General features: G+C 39.4%; 1 protein-coding gene across 2 annotated transcripts in view; it reads left to right on the plus strand.

Moving 5' to 3' along the window:
- ahctf1 (AT hook containing transcription factor 1) overlaps positions 1-15,170 on the plus strand; it is a 97,773-nt gene that overhangs the window by 44,213 nt on the left and 38,390 nt on the right. For both annotated transcript variants that reach the window (XM_080200775.1, XM_080200776.1), the window contains 9 exons: positions 2,552-2,642; positions 5,264-5,353; positions 9,249-9,389; positions 9,678-9,782; positions 9,898-9,997; positions 11,587-11,710; positions 11,795-11,851; positions 12,022-12,168; positions 14,552-14,742. In XM_080200775.1, coding sequence (XP_080056901.1) covers positions 2,552-2,642; positions 5,264-5,353; positions 9,249-9,389; positions 9,678-9,782; positions 9,898-9,997; positions 11,587-11,710; positions 11,795-11,851; positions 12,022-12,168; positions 14,552-14,742 — 1,046 coding nt within the window. The remainder of the gene's footprint in view (positions 1-2,551; positions 2,643-5,263; positions 5,354-9,248; positions 9,390-9,677; positions 9,783-9,897; positions 9,998-11,586; positions 11,711-11,794; positions 11,852-12,021; positions 12,169-14,551; positions 14,743-15,170) is intronic.

Genomic DNA, 15,170 nt, shown 5'->3' on the forward strand with positions numbered 1-15,170 from the left:
TCAGTTTTCCCCTCCGCCTCTCCAATGCAGACTGACATCCCCACCCTGGCACCCTACAGGGGGGGGGGCCCTCAATGGCTTCCCTTCACTCCAGTGGGGTCGGACTGCCAGTTCCCCGCATGTAGGGACTTGTACTAAACCCTGCTGGAGTGAAACATTCCTGGAAAGCGATCGAGAGATTTCAGTCCTGGGCCCAGTAATAGCATTTAAATTGTATGGAAATTAGAATTTCCATGATTTATTTAGCTCCACGTTGATTTCTGGCACAGAGCTAATGATGTTGAAATTCCTGCGCTTGGCAACTCATGGAGACAGTGGTGGCCAGTAGGAAGCTCATGAAACAGCTTCTGCTTGAGTCTCCTAGTCCACTGTGTTGCTTTAAAGCCCTCTCTGTGTCTCTTTCACTCGCTGTCTCTCTCTGAAAAATATGTGGATGCTGTAAGAACTTAACCTTGTTTACTTGTTGCCCTTCAACCTGCCTTTGATCTGGAGAATTACATGAATAATTCATATCTCTAATGAAGAGACTTCCTCAGACTTACTGGCCAGCTGGGCCAACCTGCCATTTTGTGGCTCTCAACCTTCTAACTCTGACCTTGAGTACACATGGAAGTACTTTTTGATGTGTAAGTACCATGCATGCTCTAGCTACTTTGACTTCCAGATGACCTTACATTGACAAATTTAATTTCCCTAAAACTAAAAGTTATATTTGTACAAAACATGAATTATGAAATTCAATAGATTCTATAGAAATTTGCAGATATTGCAAGATCTATGTTGAGGAAATAGAGTTAATGAGTCAGATATCATTACTACAGTCATTCTGAAGAAGTCATATTTGATTCCAAATGTTCATTTTGTTTCTTTATCAACAGATGTTCCCAGCATCCACAATATTTTACTTATATCTACTGGCTATGCAAGTGTCCTCAGAATCCTGAAGCTTGCAACCAAATAAATTTCTAATCTCTCAGCATTTAAATTGATGCTTGCTTTCTACATGCATGTAACTTGCTCACCAGGATTGGCGAGATGTTTATTGGGCCTTTTGACAAGGGAACATGATTTTATTGACTCTATCTTTTGACAAGAAAAATGCTCTGCCTTAAGCAACGTTTACAGGGAGCTGTCTAAACATTCATTGTTGATGGGATCTAATTCCTTCATTGCCTTCCATTTATTTATTTATGTCCCAAGGAGATCTGACTGCTTCAGAGCTTCAATTCTAGAGGCAGTGGAACCGTGAAAAATTTAAGCAAGGTCAAGCATGCTGCCAACAGGCAAATAAATGATTTGGTGCGTGATGTGCTTATTGAATAGTTTTGAACTTCACAAATTATAGTTTGAACGTAAGAAATACTCCATCTGCCAGGTCCTCGCCCACTCACTCAGCCTATCCAGATCTCTCTGCAGACTTTCCACACCCTCCATGCAATTTTCTTTTCCACTCATCTTCGTGTCATCAGCAAATTTTGTTACCCTACATTCAGCCCCCTCCTCCAGAACATCTTTGTAAATGGTAGACAGTTGAGGCCCCAGCACCAATCCCTGCGGCACTCCACTAGTCACCAACTGCCAACCAGAATAGCCCCCATTGATACCAACTCTGCTTCCTATTAGACAACCAATCCTCTATCCACGCTAACACCTTACCCCCAACTCCGTGCACTTTTGCATTTTTCCTATTTTTTAATGGAGTAACTCACTGTCATCTTTGAATGTAAGCTATTTAGAGCTAAACAAACAAATGTATAGCGCTGCATATAGTAGTTGATGAATGCATCATTGACAACCTTTTCTATGAACAATTCCATGAATCAGCTACTTTTGTCCATTTTTGTCAGATGATGAAAGCAAGAACACATGAGCAATAATTCAAGCCTGGTTTGATCTCTAATTAAATTAACTTTCTGTTTAAGTCTTACTTCTGCTTTTGCTTAAATCTTTGATGCAGTCTTGTAACTTGATTTCATTGAGAATGGTTAATCAATGTGTTTCAGCAGGGCGTTGCTGAATAGAAATGAAGGTGACAAAGTTGACACACAACTTTTACATCTCTAAACCAGTGGGCGTTTGTCCCATTAAATGTCTTAAAATTTGAATAAGTTGCTTAATTAGTTTCTCTTTCACACACACACACTCTCTCACACATACACGCGCTCACACTCTCTCGCACGCCCTCTCTCCCCCTCTTGCGCGCCCTCTGCGCATAGAGAGACTGGGGGTGTGTGTGTGCATATCTGTCTTTGTCTCACTCTCCTTCATATGTAGGCTATATGTTTTTGTTTGAGTTTGCAGTAATTTATTTATTTTGAAAAGTTTTTTGAATTTTTAAAATGATGAAATGTATAATGTCTGTTGTGCACCTTATCAGTGCAATGATTCATTATTCACCTTCAGGCATATTGTACAAGGTTATTTTATACATGAGGTCCTGTTTCATTTCAGAGGGACTTGTGGATGTGTCTATGGAAACAGACCCTTAAAGCTGGGGTGAGGTACTATCAGGAGTGCAAACTCAATTGTAGCATTTCTTTTTTTTTCTAAGGAAGAGAAACTTGAAGCAATTTTGTCAGCAGCCGTGGAATCTAGTTCCTTGGGGTTAATAACGGGATGCATCAAACAATGGACAGCAGAAGGTAAGCCCATTGAAATCTATATATAATAACCCTGTTTTAACTTGGTTGCTCTGTTCATTTTAAACTTTTTATTGGATTTGTAGTTTGTTTTGGAGTTATGACTAAATGCAATGTATCAGGTTAGTCATAGGCCAAATTATAATGTATTTTAAAAATATTACTGCTTCCAACTTTTTTTAAAATTCAGCTTGGTATTCTGACCTTATTAATAATGCACTCTTTTTTTTGTTATGCCAGGTGAGTTTTTAAAGTTATTAACACCACTGTAGCAGTACATTTACACAGTTCACTGAAAGATGTGCAAGCTTTCAAGAACACAAGAACCAGGAGTAGGCTATCTGGCCCCTCGAGTCTGCTTCGCCATTCAACAAGATCATGGCTAATTTTTTTTGTGGACTCGGCTCCACTTACCTGCCTGCTCACTATAACCTTTAATTCCTTTACTGTTCAAAAATTTATCTATCTTTGCCTTAAAAACATTCAATGAGGTAGCCTCAACTGCTTCACTGGGCAGGGAATTCCACAGATTCACAACCCTTTGGGTGAGGAAGTTACTCCTCAACTCAGTCCTAAATCTGCTTCCCCTTATTTTGAAGTAATGCCCAGTAGTTCTAGTTTCACTTGCCAGTGGAAACAACCTCCCTGCTTCTATCTTATCTATTTCCTTCACAATTTTGTGTTTTTATAAGATCTCCCCTCATTCTTCTGAATTTCAATGAGTATAGTCCCAGTCTACTCAGCCTTTCCTCATAAGCCAGCCTTCTCAACTCTGGAATCAACCTAGTGAATCTCCTCCGCAATTCCTCCAGTGTCAGTATTGTTCCTCAACTTTCTTCTCAAAAATGACGAATGAGACCATTTGAGTCTTCTAATTAAAATAAAATATATTGACACTGAAAGACACTCCCATCTTGGAGCAAGCTTGTGGGACTGAATGGTCTACTGGATGTTTTACTTCAAAAATGTAATATGTACTAAGATGTATGAGGGCAGCATGTGGCACAGTGGTTAGCACTGCTGTCTCAGCACCATGGACCTGGGTTCAATTCCTGGCTTGAATCACTGTTTGTGCAGAGTTTGCACGTTCTCCCTATGTCTGCATGGGTTTCCTCCCACAGCCCAAAAGACATGCTGGTTAGATGCATTGGCCAAGCTAAATTCTCCCTCAGTGAATAGGCACCAGAGTGTGGCGACTAGGGGATTTTCACAGTAACTTCATTGCAGTGGTACTGTAAGCCTACTTGTGACTAATCAATAAACATTTGAACTTTAAAACTTTGAAATATTGCACAGGTCAACAGTACACTGAAACGGGCAAAAGAAATAAAATGGAAGTAGCCCAAATGTCGTCAGTCTCGCACCAAATACTTTGCATTCTGGAGACCGTTAAAGGCATGGCATGAGGTCTAATTGTGGAGCAGTGAGATAAAAACTTAACTGACTTTTTTTTCCCCAGTTTTCTATCTTAAAGCAGGGACATACCAGGCAAGGTTCACAATTACAAATCATCCTCCAGTACCTCCTCCCTAGTATCAATTTTTTTTATATTAGCCTATTTGTGATCTGTTGACTGATGCGGGGAAATCACAGCCAACCCTTTCCTGTTCCCCTTCAGCATATTGACTTGCTCAACAAAGACTGTTAATTCTGGCCACCCTCCCCTCCCTCTCATCCATAATGCCCCCTCACTCCCCAGCTACCTTAAATAAACAATGTATTTCAATAAGTAAATATGAAGCTAAAAATCATATTTTCAAAGAGGGCTTATACTTGAACTGAAAGTTGTTTCACTAGAAAAGCTTGACAAAGTTGGAAGTTAGAGTTTCCCTTAGCTTGAACTTTTTGGTACATACTAATGTTCCTGTTCAAAAAAAACAAAGAAAACAGATAATGAGGCACTTTATAGCTTTGTGAATGATTATGGCTTTGCTTGTTTTTAAATCATAATCACACCCCTTGGAATTTATTTCTTTGACTTTCAGTGTACTTCATGAAGAAATAAAATAACACCTGGTAAAGGAATATTATTTTCTGATGGTTATGAGTTTGCCCAATAATTCAATAATTTGAGCAGATCGCAGCTGAATTTAACAATTGAACATCAATGGAATACTGCCAACTTTTTTTTTAATGGCATTTCAGCTTAAATAATGGGGAGATAATGGCACAGTGGTTAGCACTGCTGCCTCACAGTGCCAGGGACCCTGGTGCAGTTCCAGCCTTGGTAACCGTCAGTGTGGAGTTTGCACATTCTGTCTGTACCTGCATGGGTTTCCTCCAGGTGCTCCGGTTTCCTCCCACGGTCCAAAGATGTGCAGATTAGATGGATGCTAAATTAACCCTCATGTCAGGGGGTTAGCAGGGTAAATATCTGGAATTATGAGATAGGGCCTGGGTGGGATTGTGGTTGGTGCAAACTTGATGGGCCAAATGGCTTCCTTCTGCACTGTAGGGCTTCTATGATTGAAATGTTGAGCATTAAAAAAAAAAGTCCTATTAACAGTAAAACCTATTTTCAGGCACCTGCTTTGATCTGTGGTTCAGATATATATATATATATATATATATGCAGAGACTTCTTACAGTTTTATGTATAGTAATGTTTTTATTTACTCCATAAGAACAACCTAGGTCAGCTGCCAGCCTGCGCTTTGTGCTTGAGTGGACCTGGAAAAAAATAACCCGCACCAAGGAGGAACTCGACAACATCTGTAAGTCTCCACGCAGCTTGTGGAAGTGCTTTGTTCCAGTAATTCGCTCAGCTTTTATGATGAATAATCTCGTAAAAGAGGTTATATCATCTTGGGTGGGAGAGATTCTGAGATAGTAGGAAGTGTAACTACTTTTTTTCCCCCTTCTAGTTTTCTATTCTTCAAAAGAGGGTGGCTTGCCTCAGTTGCAGAATCACATGGCCAACATATTGTGTTTTTAAGCTGTACATCTTTCGATTTACTGTCTCTTAGTGTCCATAAGATTAGCATTCTTTCATTACTCTGGTGTAATTGTTGTCCTTGTTAGCATTTGTGATACTTGGAATAAGTTTGAATTATCTGTCTCATTGTCTCATTATCAATATCATTGAAACTCTTATCTATTCTTTTGGCATCTCTGGGACTATTATTCTAGATCTTCCTTGACAGCTATCAGAAACTTGGCCATACCTCTTCCTGCTTGTAGCCTTTTCTGCTCTATCAGCCTCCTCTTCTGTGACCTTCATGGGCTTCCTACTTCTAATAAAGTGAAAACTTCTGTCCTCATTCTAGCCCTTGCACCCATAACTTTCAGTCCTCTGACTCTGGCCTTCCTGGCATCCTGCCAAGGTGCTGGAACCAAACCCCAAGATATATTAAGAAAGTAGACTAGCCCTCAACAATTTTTCTATCTTGGTGTAAATATGAGGAAAAGATGCTTCACCTCAAGAGTAATTATGCTGACAAATTAGGGATTATTTTATCAAAGCAAGCTTTATTCATAACACAGTAAGTATAACTTGAACAAAATGAAGCAATTTAACTCTTAACTGTTGAACAATTTTTAAGCATGAAAAGAACAACTCTAATTTCTTATATATCACTATTTCAGTTCCAAATAAACAACAGACTTAAATGCCACAATAAATATAGTGAGTAAATCCAGGCATTCTTGCTTTAATTTGAGTAGCAGCTGTGAAGGTTTCTGAGAGAGAGAGACAGACACTTTTTTAACAGCTCCAGTCACGTCGGGTCACCGTCAGTGTGGAGTTCGCACATTCTGTCCGTACCTGCAAGGGTTTCCTCCAGGTGCTCCAGTTTCCTCCCACTGTCCAAAGATGTGCAGGTTAGATGGATGCTAAATTAACCCTCGTGTCAGGGGGTTAGCAGGGTAAATAAAATTAAAATGAAGGAGGTTTTGAAATTAAAATGAAGGAGGTTTTCTGTTACAAGCCTATCTCCTCCCATTAACTTAGTATCACATGACTGTCAATCACTGTACTCTGAAACCCCAGGGGAACTTAAGTAAACAAAAATGCATTAAGCCTTCTAAATAGCACTGCATGGCTAAAATGAATAATTATTGCGCTTTCTCAGCATCTGTGCTGTATTCCCTCCAAACAAACCAACTTGCTATAATAAAACACTGACTCTTAAAGCAGTCTTAAGCATAAAAATATATCAATAGCACAGTATCATTACAATCCGCATTCCTTTTTGTTCCAGTTGGTGGTAGAGACAGCTTCTCTATCCCATCCATCTGGAACTCTTCCAAAATTCCACCTTCCAAACCATTTTTCAGTCACCTCTCAAAGCTGCTTCCTGCCATGCTTGTCTTGTGCTCCTTTGTCTTTAATCTATTTTGCCTGCCCTGCTACCCCAGTCCCTTTCCCTGCCTTTACTCAAGCACCTTAAGATGTTTTCTGTTAAAACTACTGTAAAAATAAATGTAACTTTGCACAATATTTTGAGTTATTTTTGTCTGTATGGCATGGACTTCATAGATAGGCAAGCGCTCAGCACAGAACAAATGACTGATTTTTGTGGTAGTTGCCAGTACCTGAATTAGTCACTTTTGAATGATTTTGAGCAATTTAAGTTGGTTTTGTAATAGTAGATTACTAATTTGTAGCCTTGTCCTTCTAAGTATTTGTTTGGTTCTTGGTTCATAATTAAATCCATTGGAAATACTTTTATTTGTTAAGGATGTCAGCATCTCTGGCAAGGCCATGATTTATTGAAGAGTAAGAGGGTGGCTTGATTGCAATATATAAAACCCTAAGGGATTGTGATAGTGGATGTGAGAAGGATGTTTCCTTTTGTAGGTGAATCTAGATGTGGGGGGTCACTGTTTAAAAATAAGGGGAGGTACTCATTTAAGACAGATGAGAATATTTTTCCCCTGAGTAGTGAGTCTTTGGAACTCAGCTTCCACAACCTATTGAGAGAGATGAGTCTGAATATTTTCAAGTCTGAGGTGGATGGATCCTTGATAAGCAAAGGGATGAAAGGTTATCGGGCAGTTGGGAATGTGGAGTTACGGTTGCAGTCAGATCAGCCATGAGCATATTGAATGGCAGAACAGGTTTGAGAGGCTGTGGTTTGTTCCTCATTCGTATGTTTGCATTAGTTTTTGTGGTGTAAGGAAATTTACATTGTTGTTACAAAGGAAGTTCCAGGATTTTAACCCAATGACAGTGAAGTAATGGGAATATAGTTCCAAGTGCAGATGGTTTTTAGTTGGAGAGGAACTTGTGGTTGTGTTCCCATACATCTGCTGTCCTTGCACTTCCAAGTGGTGCTATTGAAGGAACCTTAGCAGCTGCAGTATACCTTGTAGATGCTATACACTGCTGCTGTTGTGTGCTGGTGGTGAAGGGGATTCTGATCCAGTGGATGGTATTAAGCTTCTCAAGTGCTGTTGGAGCTGAACTCATCCAGGCAAATAGAAAATATTCCACCACACTCCTGACTTGTGACTTGTAGATGCTGGAGACGCTTTGGGGAATCAGGAGGTGAGTTGCTCACTGCAGAATTCCTAGATTCCGAATTATGTAGCTGATCCAGTTGTTAGGTTGATTGGCTATGATAAATTGCCCCTTAGTTTCAGGAAGATTAACAGGATAAAAACTTGGGTTTATAGTGATAGCGCTTGGGTGAGATTGTTATCTGTGCAGACTTGATGAGCCGATTGGCCACCTCCTGCACTGCAGGGATTCTGAGTCTGTGAAGTTTCTGTTCAGTGGTAGTATAAAGGATGTTGATGGTGGGGCAGTTTGGTGATGATGATGTTGAATGTGAAGGAAAGATGGTTAGATCCTCTTGTTAAAGTATGTGTGGAATAGGAATTAATTGAGTTGTCTGGAAGAGGTGATGTACATTTTGAAAGAGCTGCACGCTACTGTTAAGAAATAAAGTAGACACAGCATCAGTTATTCTGTCGTGTGCTGCTGCTGGATGAAATTATACATTTAAAATATGGGCTTGATCTGTTATGTAGGTGTGTTAGATTAATACAGAACTAAATTAGCACTTCACTGTTGAACTCTCTTTCTTTATTTAGGCCAGATCTTGAACAATAGCACTTGCAATTTTTTATTTAAAGGAAGATGCATTTTTTTTTGTTGCTGAGTTCACACTTACATATTTTGAACCTATAAACAACTTCCTAAACTTCCATTTTTCCTTTTGTGTGCTCTTGTTATGCTATCATCTTCTGGCTGAAACTTTTTTCTGGCAATTTACCTCCAGGCTGCAAGCTGACATACAAGTGGGAGACACAAAAATCAATCAGGAGTGAATCTACACTTGTGGGTGGTGGGATGGCAGGATTTTGTACTTTTCAGCTGTGCCTGGAAGAGGCTAGTGTTTGCTCTGTAGATTCTACTGATTTTAACAAGACTGACATCATTAGCTTGCATGCATTGTACTGCAGGCATGATCACCCCAAATTAAATCATAGAAATGAAGTTATGTGCTCAGTTTTTAAAATTTATGTTTCAGGTACGTTATCCTCATTTTGAAGTTGGTATTTGTGCAAGTCTAGAAGTGTAAGGGTTAACAGCTGTGAAAATGGTTTTGAAAAGTCACCTCATGCTTAACTCTGGTGTGTTTCACTTTATCCTTTAACCACTAGGTATTCCACTTTTTGATGGATCGTGTCACTACATTGACCCACACACACTCCAGTCGCTGCAGCACTGCCAGATGTTACTTAGCAACCTCACCACCATTGTTAGCTGTTTCCTTACTGAAGCCCAGGAGCTGACTGAGCGAGGTGTGTGTATATGTGTTACAGCTGCATTCCTTTGTGTAAATTGTTACTAATATGCCATTTTGTTTTGGGTATGCAACAATATTTTTAAGCTTTTGCTAATTGTGTTTTGTTAATAATATTAACAAATAGCCACCAAATATTCAGTAACATTTGTGTATGGCATTAACCTACAAATAAACATTATGAGAGAACTTTTCCAGCAAGAGGCTCCAACTGAATATTTATCTTAACTACATTGTTTGAATATGGAGACCCTTATAAGTATATTAATGAAAATATTTCCAACAGGATTGATTGATTTAATGAACAAACGCCTTGTAGGCACTCTACTTTCCCAATACACTCAGGTTGTATTGTGGTTCTGTCGTGCTGGCCTACTCCCCGAGGGTTCAGGTACGATCAAGATATATATTTTAAAATTGCTGATCGATTAAGCAAGAATAACATTTTATGCTGTGCTTCAGTTGGCTAGTGCAATCTATATAAATGTTATTTACTTTTCTTTTAGATGATGTCGATGTGTTACAGTTATCCAGGCCCATCTACAACTACCCCATTATACAAAATTATTATACCAACAGACGGCACAAGTTGGAACGTCTATCCAAGTACGTTCCTCATGGATTTTTTTAAACAAGTTAAATTATAGACCAGTGAGCCTTACTTTTGTTGTAGGCAAAGTTTTGGAAAGGATTATAAGAGATAGGATTTATAATCATCTAGAGAGAAATAATTTGATTAGGGATAGTCAACACGGTTTTGTGAAGGGTAGGTCGTGCCTCACAAACCTTATCGAGTTCTTTGAGAAGGTGACCAAAGAGGTGGATGAGGGTAAAGCAGTTGATGTGGTGTATACGGATTTCAGTAAAGCGTTTGATGAGGTTCCCCATGGTAAGCTACTGCAGAAAATACGGATGCATGGATTGAGGGTGATTCAGTGGTTTGGATCAGGAATTGGTTAGCTGAAAGAAGACAGGGTGGTGGTTGATTGGAAATGTTCAACCTGGAGTTCAGTTACTAGTGGTGTACCGCAGGGATCTGTTTTGAGGCCACTGCTGTTTGTCATTTTTATAAATGACCTAGTTGAAGGTGTAGCAGGTTGGGTTAGTAAATTTGCGGATGACACTAAAGTCGGAGGAGTTGTGGACTATGCGAATGGATGTTGCAGTTTGCAGAGGGACATAGATATGCTACAGAGCTGTGCTGAGAAATGGCAAATGGAGTTTAATGTGGAAAAGCGTGAGGTGATTCACTTTGGAAGGAGTAACAGGAACACAGAGTATTGGGCTAATGGAAAGACTCTTGGTAGAGTGGATGAGTAGAGAGATCTCGGTGTCCATGTGCATAGATCCCTGAAAGTTGGCACCCAGGTTGATAGGGTTGTTAAAAAGGCATACAGTGTGTTAGCTTTTATTGGTAGAGGAATTGAGTTTCGGAGCCATGAGATCATGTTGCAACTGTACAAAACTCTGGTGCAGCCGCACTTGTAGTATTGCGTACAGTTCTGGTCACCGCATTATAGGAAAGATGTGGAAGCATTGGGAAGGATGCAGAGGAGATTTACCAGGATGTTGCCTGGTATGGTGGGAAGGTCTTATGAGGAAAGGCTGAGGGACTTGAGGTTGTTTTCATTAGAGAGAAGGTTAAGAGGTGACTTAATTGAGGCATACAAAATGATCAGGGGATTAGATAGGGTGGACAGTGAGAACCTTTTTCCTCGAATGGTGATGGCTAACACGAGGGGACAAAGCTTTAAATTGAGGGGTGATAAATATAGGACAGATGTCAGAGGTAAGTTCTTTACTCAGGGTAGTAAGGACGTGGAATGCACTGCCTGCAGCAGCAGTGGACTCACCAACTTTTCAGGGCATTCAAATGGTTGTTGGATCGGCATATGGATAATATTGGAATAGTTTAGGTTAGAGAGTCATTAGATTGGTTCCAAGGCTGAAGGCCTGTACTGCACTGTAATGTTCTAGGTTCTAAATGTACAGTAATGTGATCCTCAAAATTATTTATTATATTGTACAGCACAGCTCTTTTTGTAACTTAGTTCATCATTTCTAGTTTTGAAATTGATGTTTTGAACTTAGGTTTTCCCTAGGAAAATTTATCTTTCAAAGAAAAATTGATCTCTAGACAAAAAACAATGGGTAGTCACAAGGTGACTCATAATATTTCATGTTCCTTTACCCAGAGGCAGATGGTGTTCAGACTGCCTGTTGATCGATGGAATGGTATCAGAAAAAGGAGACTACATAGAGCACCTGTGGAAGAGGGATGAAGGAGGGACGGGAAAATATCCACCCTCAACTCTTCATGTAAGATATGATGCACAAATAGCAAAATAGATTTACTTGAAATGTTGCAAATATTTAACTGACCTCCCTTGTTTTTAATAACAGGCTCTTCTTGATGTGTATTTACTGGAGAATGTAGATGAAACAACAAAGCATGCCATTGTATCCTTCAGCAACGTGCAAGGTATTTTTGGTTGTGTACAGCCTTGCTGGCACACTGATGAATTACTGTTTGCAAATATTTGGCCTCCTATTGTGTTTTTTAATTACATAATTAGTTATAAGTTGGGTCATTGCACATCTGTTTTGGAGCCTTAACCTCTGATTTACAGGCCATTTACCTGCTGCTAGATGTTCTTTCTTCTGCCCCTAACAAGAATGAGTCTTCAATTGAATCCTTTCCACCTGCTTTTGCTGTTCCTGTGGGTCTGGTGAATCTCATCCAAGGATTTTGGCTTTTGGATCACAGTGACCATGAGGTAAAGAACTTCTGCTTTCTAATCACTTGAAGCACATTGTTGACTTTCTTGTTGAAAGTATCTTGGTGCATTGAAAATTGACAGTTAACATTGTATGTAATGATTTAAAACTTTTAAGGTGTCCATACCTGCCACGGTAGTGCGTCCAAAAATGTATATCAAATGGCTCAAAATTCTGAGCTGTGTAAGAAATTTCTTTTTCGTTCAAACTCCTGATGTTCAGGAACAAAATGTTTTTTCATTGACCGTTACGAGTAAAGACAATTGTGCTAAAATAACAAACCCATTTTTAGGCTCTGCCATCTTCAATATAAGTGGATATCAATGAAATGTGTGCTGTGAAAATGATTTTTTAATGCACAAAATCCAAGTTAGCTGCATTATACCCTAGAATTCACAAGGTAAATGAGAAGAAACGAGCAATGCACAATTACATTTTTGAAGAATCAATGTTACTAGTGCAGAATTAGTGGATGGTAGGTTGCCATCTTTGTACAAAGAGAGGCATGGTTTATAAAGTAAACGCCAAATTGCCAAATATCTACAGAAAGATGAAAATGCTTGACGGCATTATACACAATGTTATTCTGCTATGAAGCCAGCTCCATAAGGAGTAATCAGCATAGAGGTGGGAGCATTATGCAATCACTTCTCTGCTGAAATGCTTTGAGGAGATAACTGCCTTGGCCTATCCAGTTAGAGCTGACAGTGTGTCCACATGTCTTTATACATTTATTAAGTAATTTCTGCAAAAGCAGGGAAGAATTTTTAAAATGAATTCAAGGCTACTGATAATGTTAATGATACAGAGTTGCATCTTGCCGGGGTGGAGAGAGGGGAGAAGAAGGGCGACAAAGTCAAACCACATTATTCTCACTGTATAAGATCATTGGTGGTACAACTGTTTTTGGAATGTTGTATGTAGATTTGCCCACCATAAGGATATTGCTGTGTGAGGAAGAAATTAGTAAAAAGCAAAGAAATGGATTTAACAGTTGCAAAAATGGGCTTGATATTTTATTCATTAGATAACAGAGGAGGGGTGGCTGTCAGATCCTGGAGCTGTTCATGCCAGACTTGAGCAAGGCCAGGGGAAGATGACATGTCTTTAAAATGCCAACATACACAATCTACTGGCAGAGGCAGGATATTCAACCCAGTCCGTGAAGATAAATCTTGAAGATTTAAAAAGGATGAACAGCATATGAGAATTAAGATTAGAAAGTGAGATAATCTGGAGCAAGATAGGTTGATGTAGAACCAAGCACATACTATAATTAGCAAACACTCCATAGTGTGATTCTTGTTGGTTGGGCAGTTACTAATGCCTGTGAAAGATAACAAACTTCTTGAATTCCAGCCATATCATGCTGCAAATTATGCACAATCACTTTATCACAATGTCAGTGTTATCTGAAACTGCTGATTTGTATATTATTAGTTGAGAAGGCTCAGTATAGTATTAAAGAAAATCCTAATGAGTTGAAAAGCATGTTATACAGTATGGTATGTCTCTAACACATGAATTAGAATTGAGGTGGGTATAATAGTGAGGTGTAATTTCCTCTTCTCTGAACAGATGGTGGACTGAGTTTTTAAAACAACATTGTTTTACTTGCAGCACAAATTATGACTACAACTTCCTGAGGCAGGCTGGGGCAGCATAGGGGGTAGATACAAGAAAAAGTTTTCAGTAGGTTACCTTACTAAAAGGTCTAGTCTATCAAATCAGTACAGCAATTGTTATAAGCCACATCAGCTGTCTGAATGAGATTGCCTGCCAAATTTGAAATCTATGAAGTCTGTCTTTGGGTAATCACCACTCCAGGGGCTGGGCCCTGAACTCCCTTAGGGGAGGGGCAATTCTTTGCACTGCCATCTCCCATGACCCAAGCAGTTATCTCCTTCCAAACGCCATTAGCACAATTACAATTAGCTAAAATTTAATACCAACTCATACTTTAACATTTATTTACCTGCAGTACAAAAGTCCGGTAAGTTGGGTGGCAGAATTTATTTACTGATAAGATTTCTGTAATATATCCTAGAAACAAATTCCCATTTGATTTCTGTTTTAAGATGTGCAAAACAATCTATTAGATTTGGCCGAGGTAGAGTGGAGGAGGCTCATAGAGCGTAAGTCCCAAAAATAGAGAGATTGACCTAGATTCCATGCCGTAACTTCTATTATTGACTAAGGTATGTATATGAAAGACATATACCCAGGAAAGTAAGATCGTTCAGTATATTGTGTAGCAAGAATAGCCATGAGAATGACTGATGTAAGATTTGACAAGTCTACATTAATTTAGTATTGTGTGGTAGTGGTCTTCAGGTGAAAAGTATTGCATTTTGATCTCTTATTTCTTCCCTTTTTCTCCAGAATGCTTTAGATCGTATTTTGCATCCAGCCACGAGCAGGTCACTGTCCTCGTGGCAGCATGTCCGGATCATACAAGCCTTGATGTGCCAGGGAGAGCCTAGAAAGGCCCTCCGGTATATGCAGGCAATGAAACCTTCAATGGCTAGTAGCAGTGAAGTTAAACTGCATCTTACCGTGTTGCTATTTAACAGGTAACTGAATTGGTCATCTGTTTATTTTTGTAGGTTCTTCTCACTGATAGTAGGGTCATCCATTTATCTGTTCGGTTGCTAAAGGTGGATTTTGTTACATGAAGCTAATTTTGCAATTCTTGACAGTTCTGCCAACTGTTTTTCATGCATGAACAGCACAGGTGTACTTTCTCATTGGGCTCATTTATTGTGCAGCAGGAGGGACTAACTTAACTGCCTTGTTATCTTGTGTACATGTACACTACACCAGAGCACTGAAAGAGCTGGGCATTTAAACTGCTCTTTTGAAACTGTTTGGTAGGCAATGGTTGGAAGCTTACCTGTATGGTCATGCTAATTTTCCCTCAGTGTACTTGAACAGGCACCGGAGTGTGGTGGATTTTCACAGTAACTTCATTGCAATGTGAACGTAAGCCGACATCTGACAT

The sequence above is a fragment of the Carcharhinus amblyrhynchos genome, chromosome 12 (genome assembly GCF_965287045.1).
Source record: "Carcharhinus amblyrhynchos chromosome 12, sCarAmb.v2.hapA, whole genome shotgun sequence".
Taxonomy (NCBI): domain Eukaryota; kingdom Metazoa; phylum Chordata; class Chondrichthyes; order Carcharhiniformes; family Carcharhinidae; genus Carcharhinus; species Carcharhinus amblyrhynchos.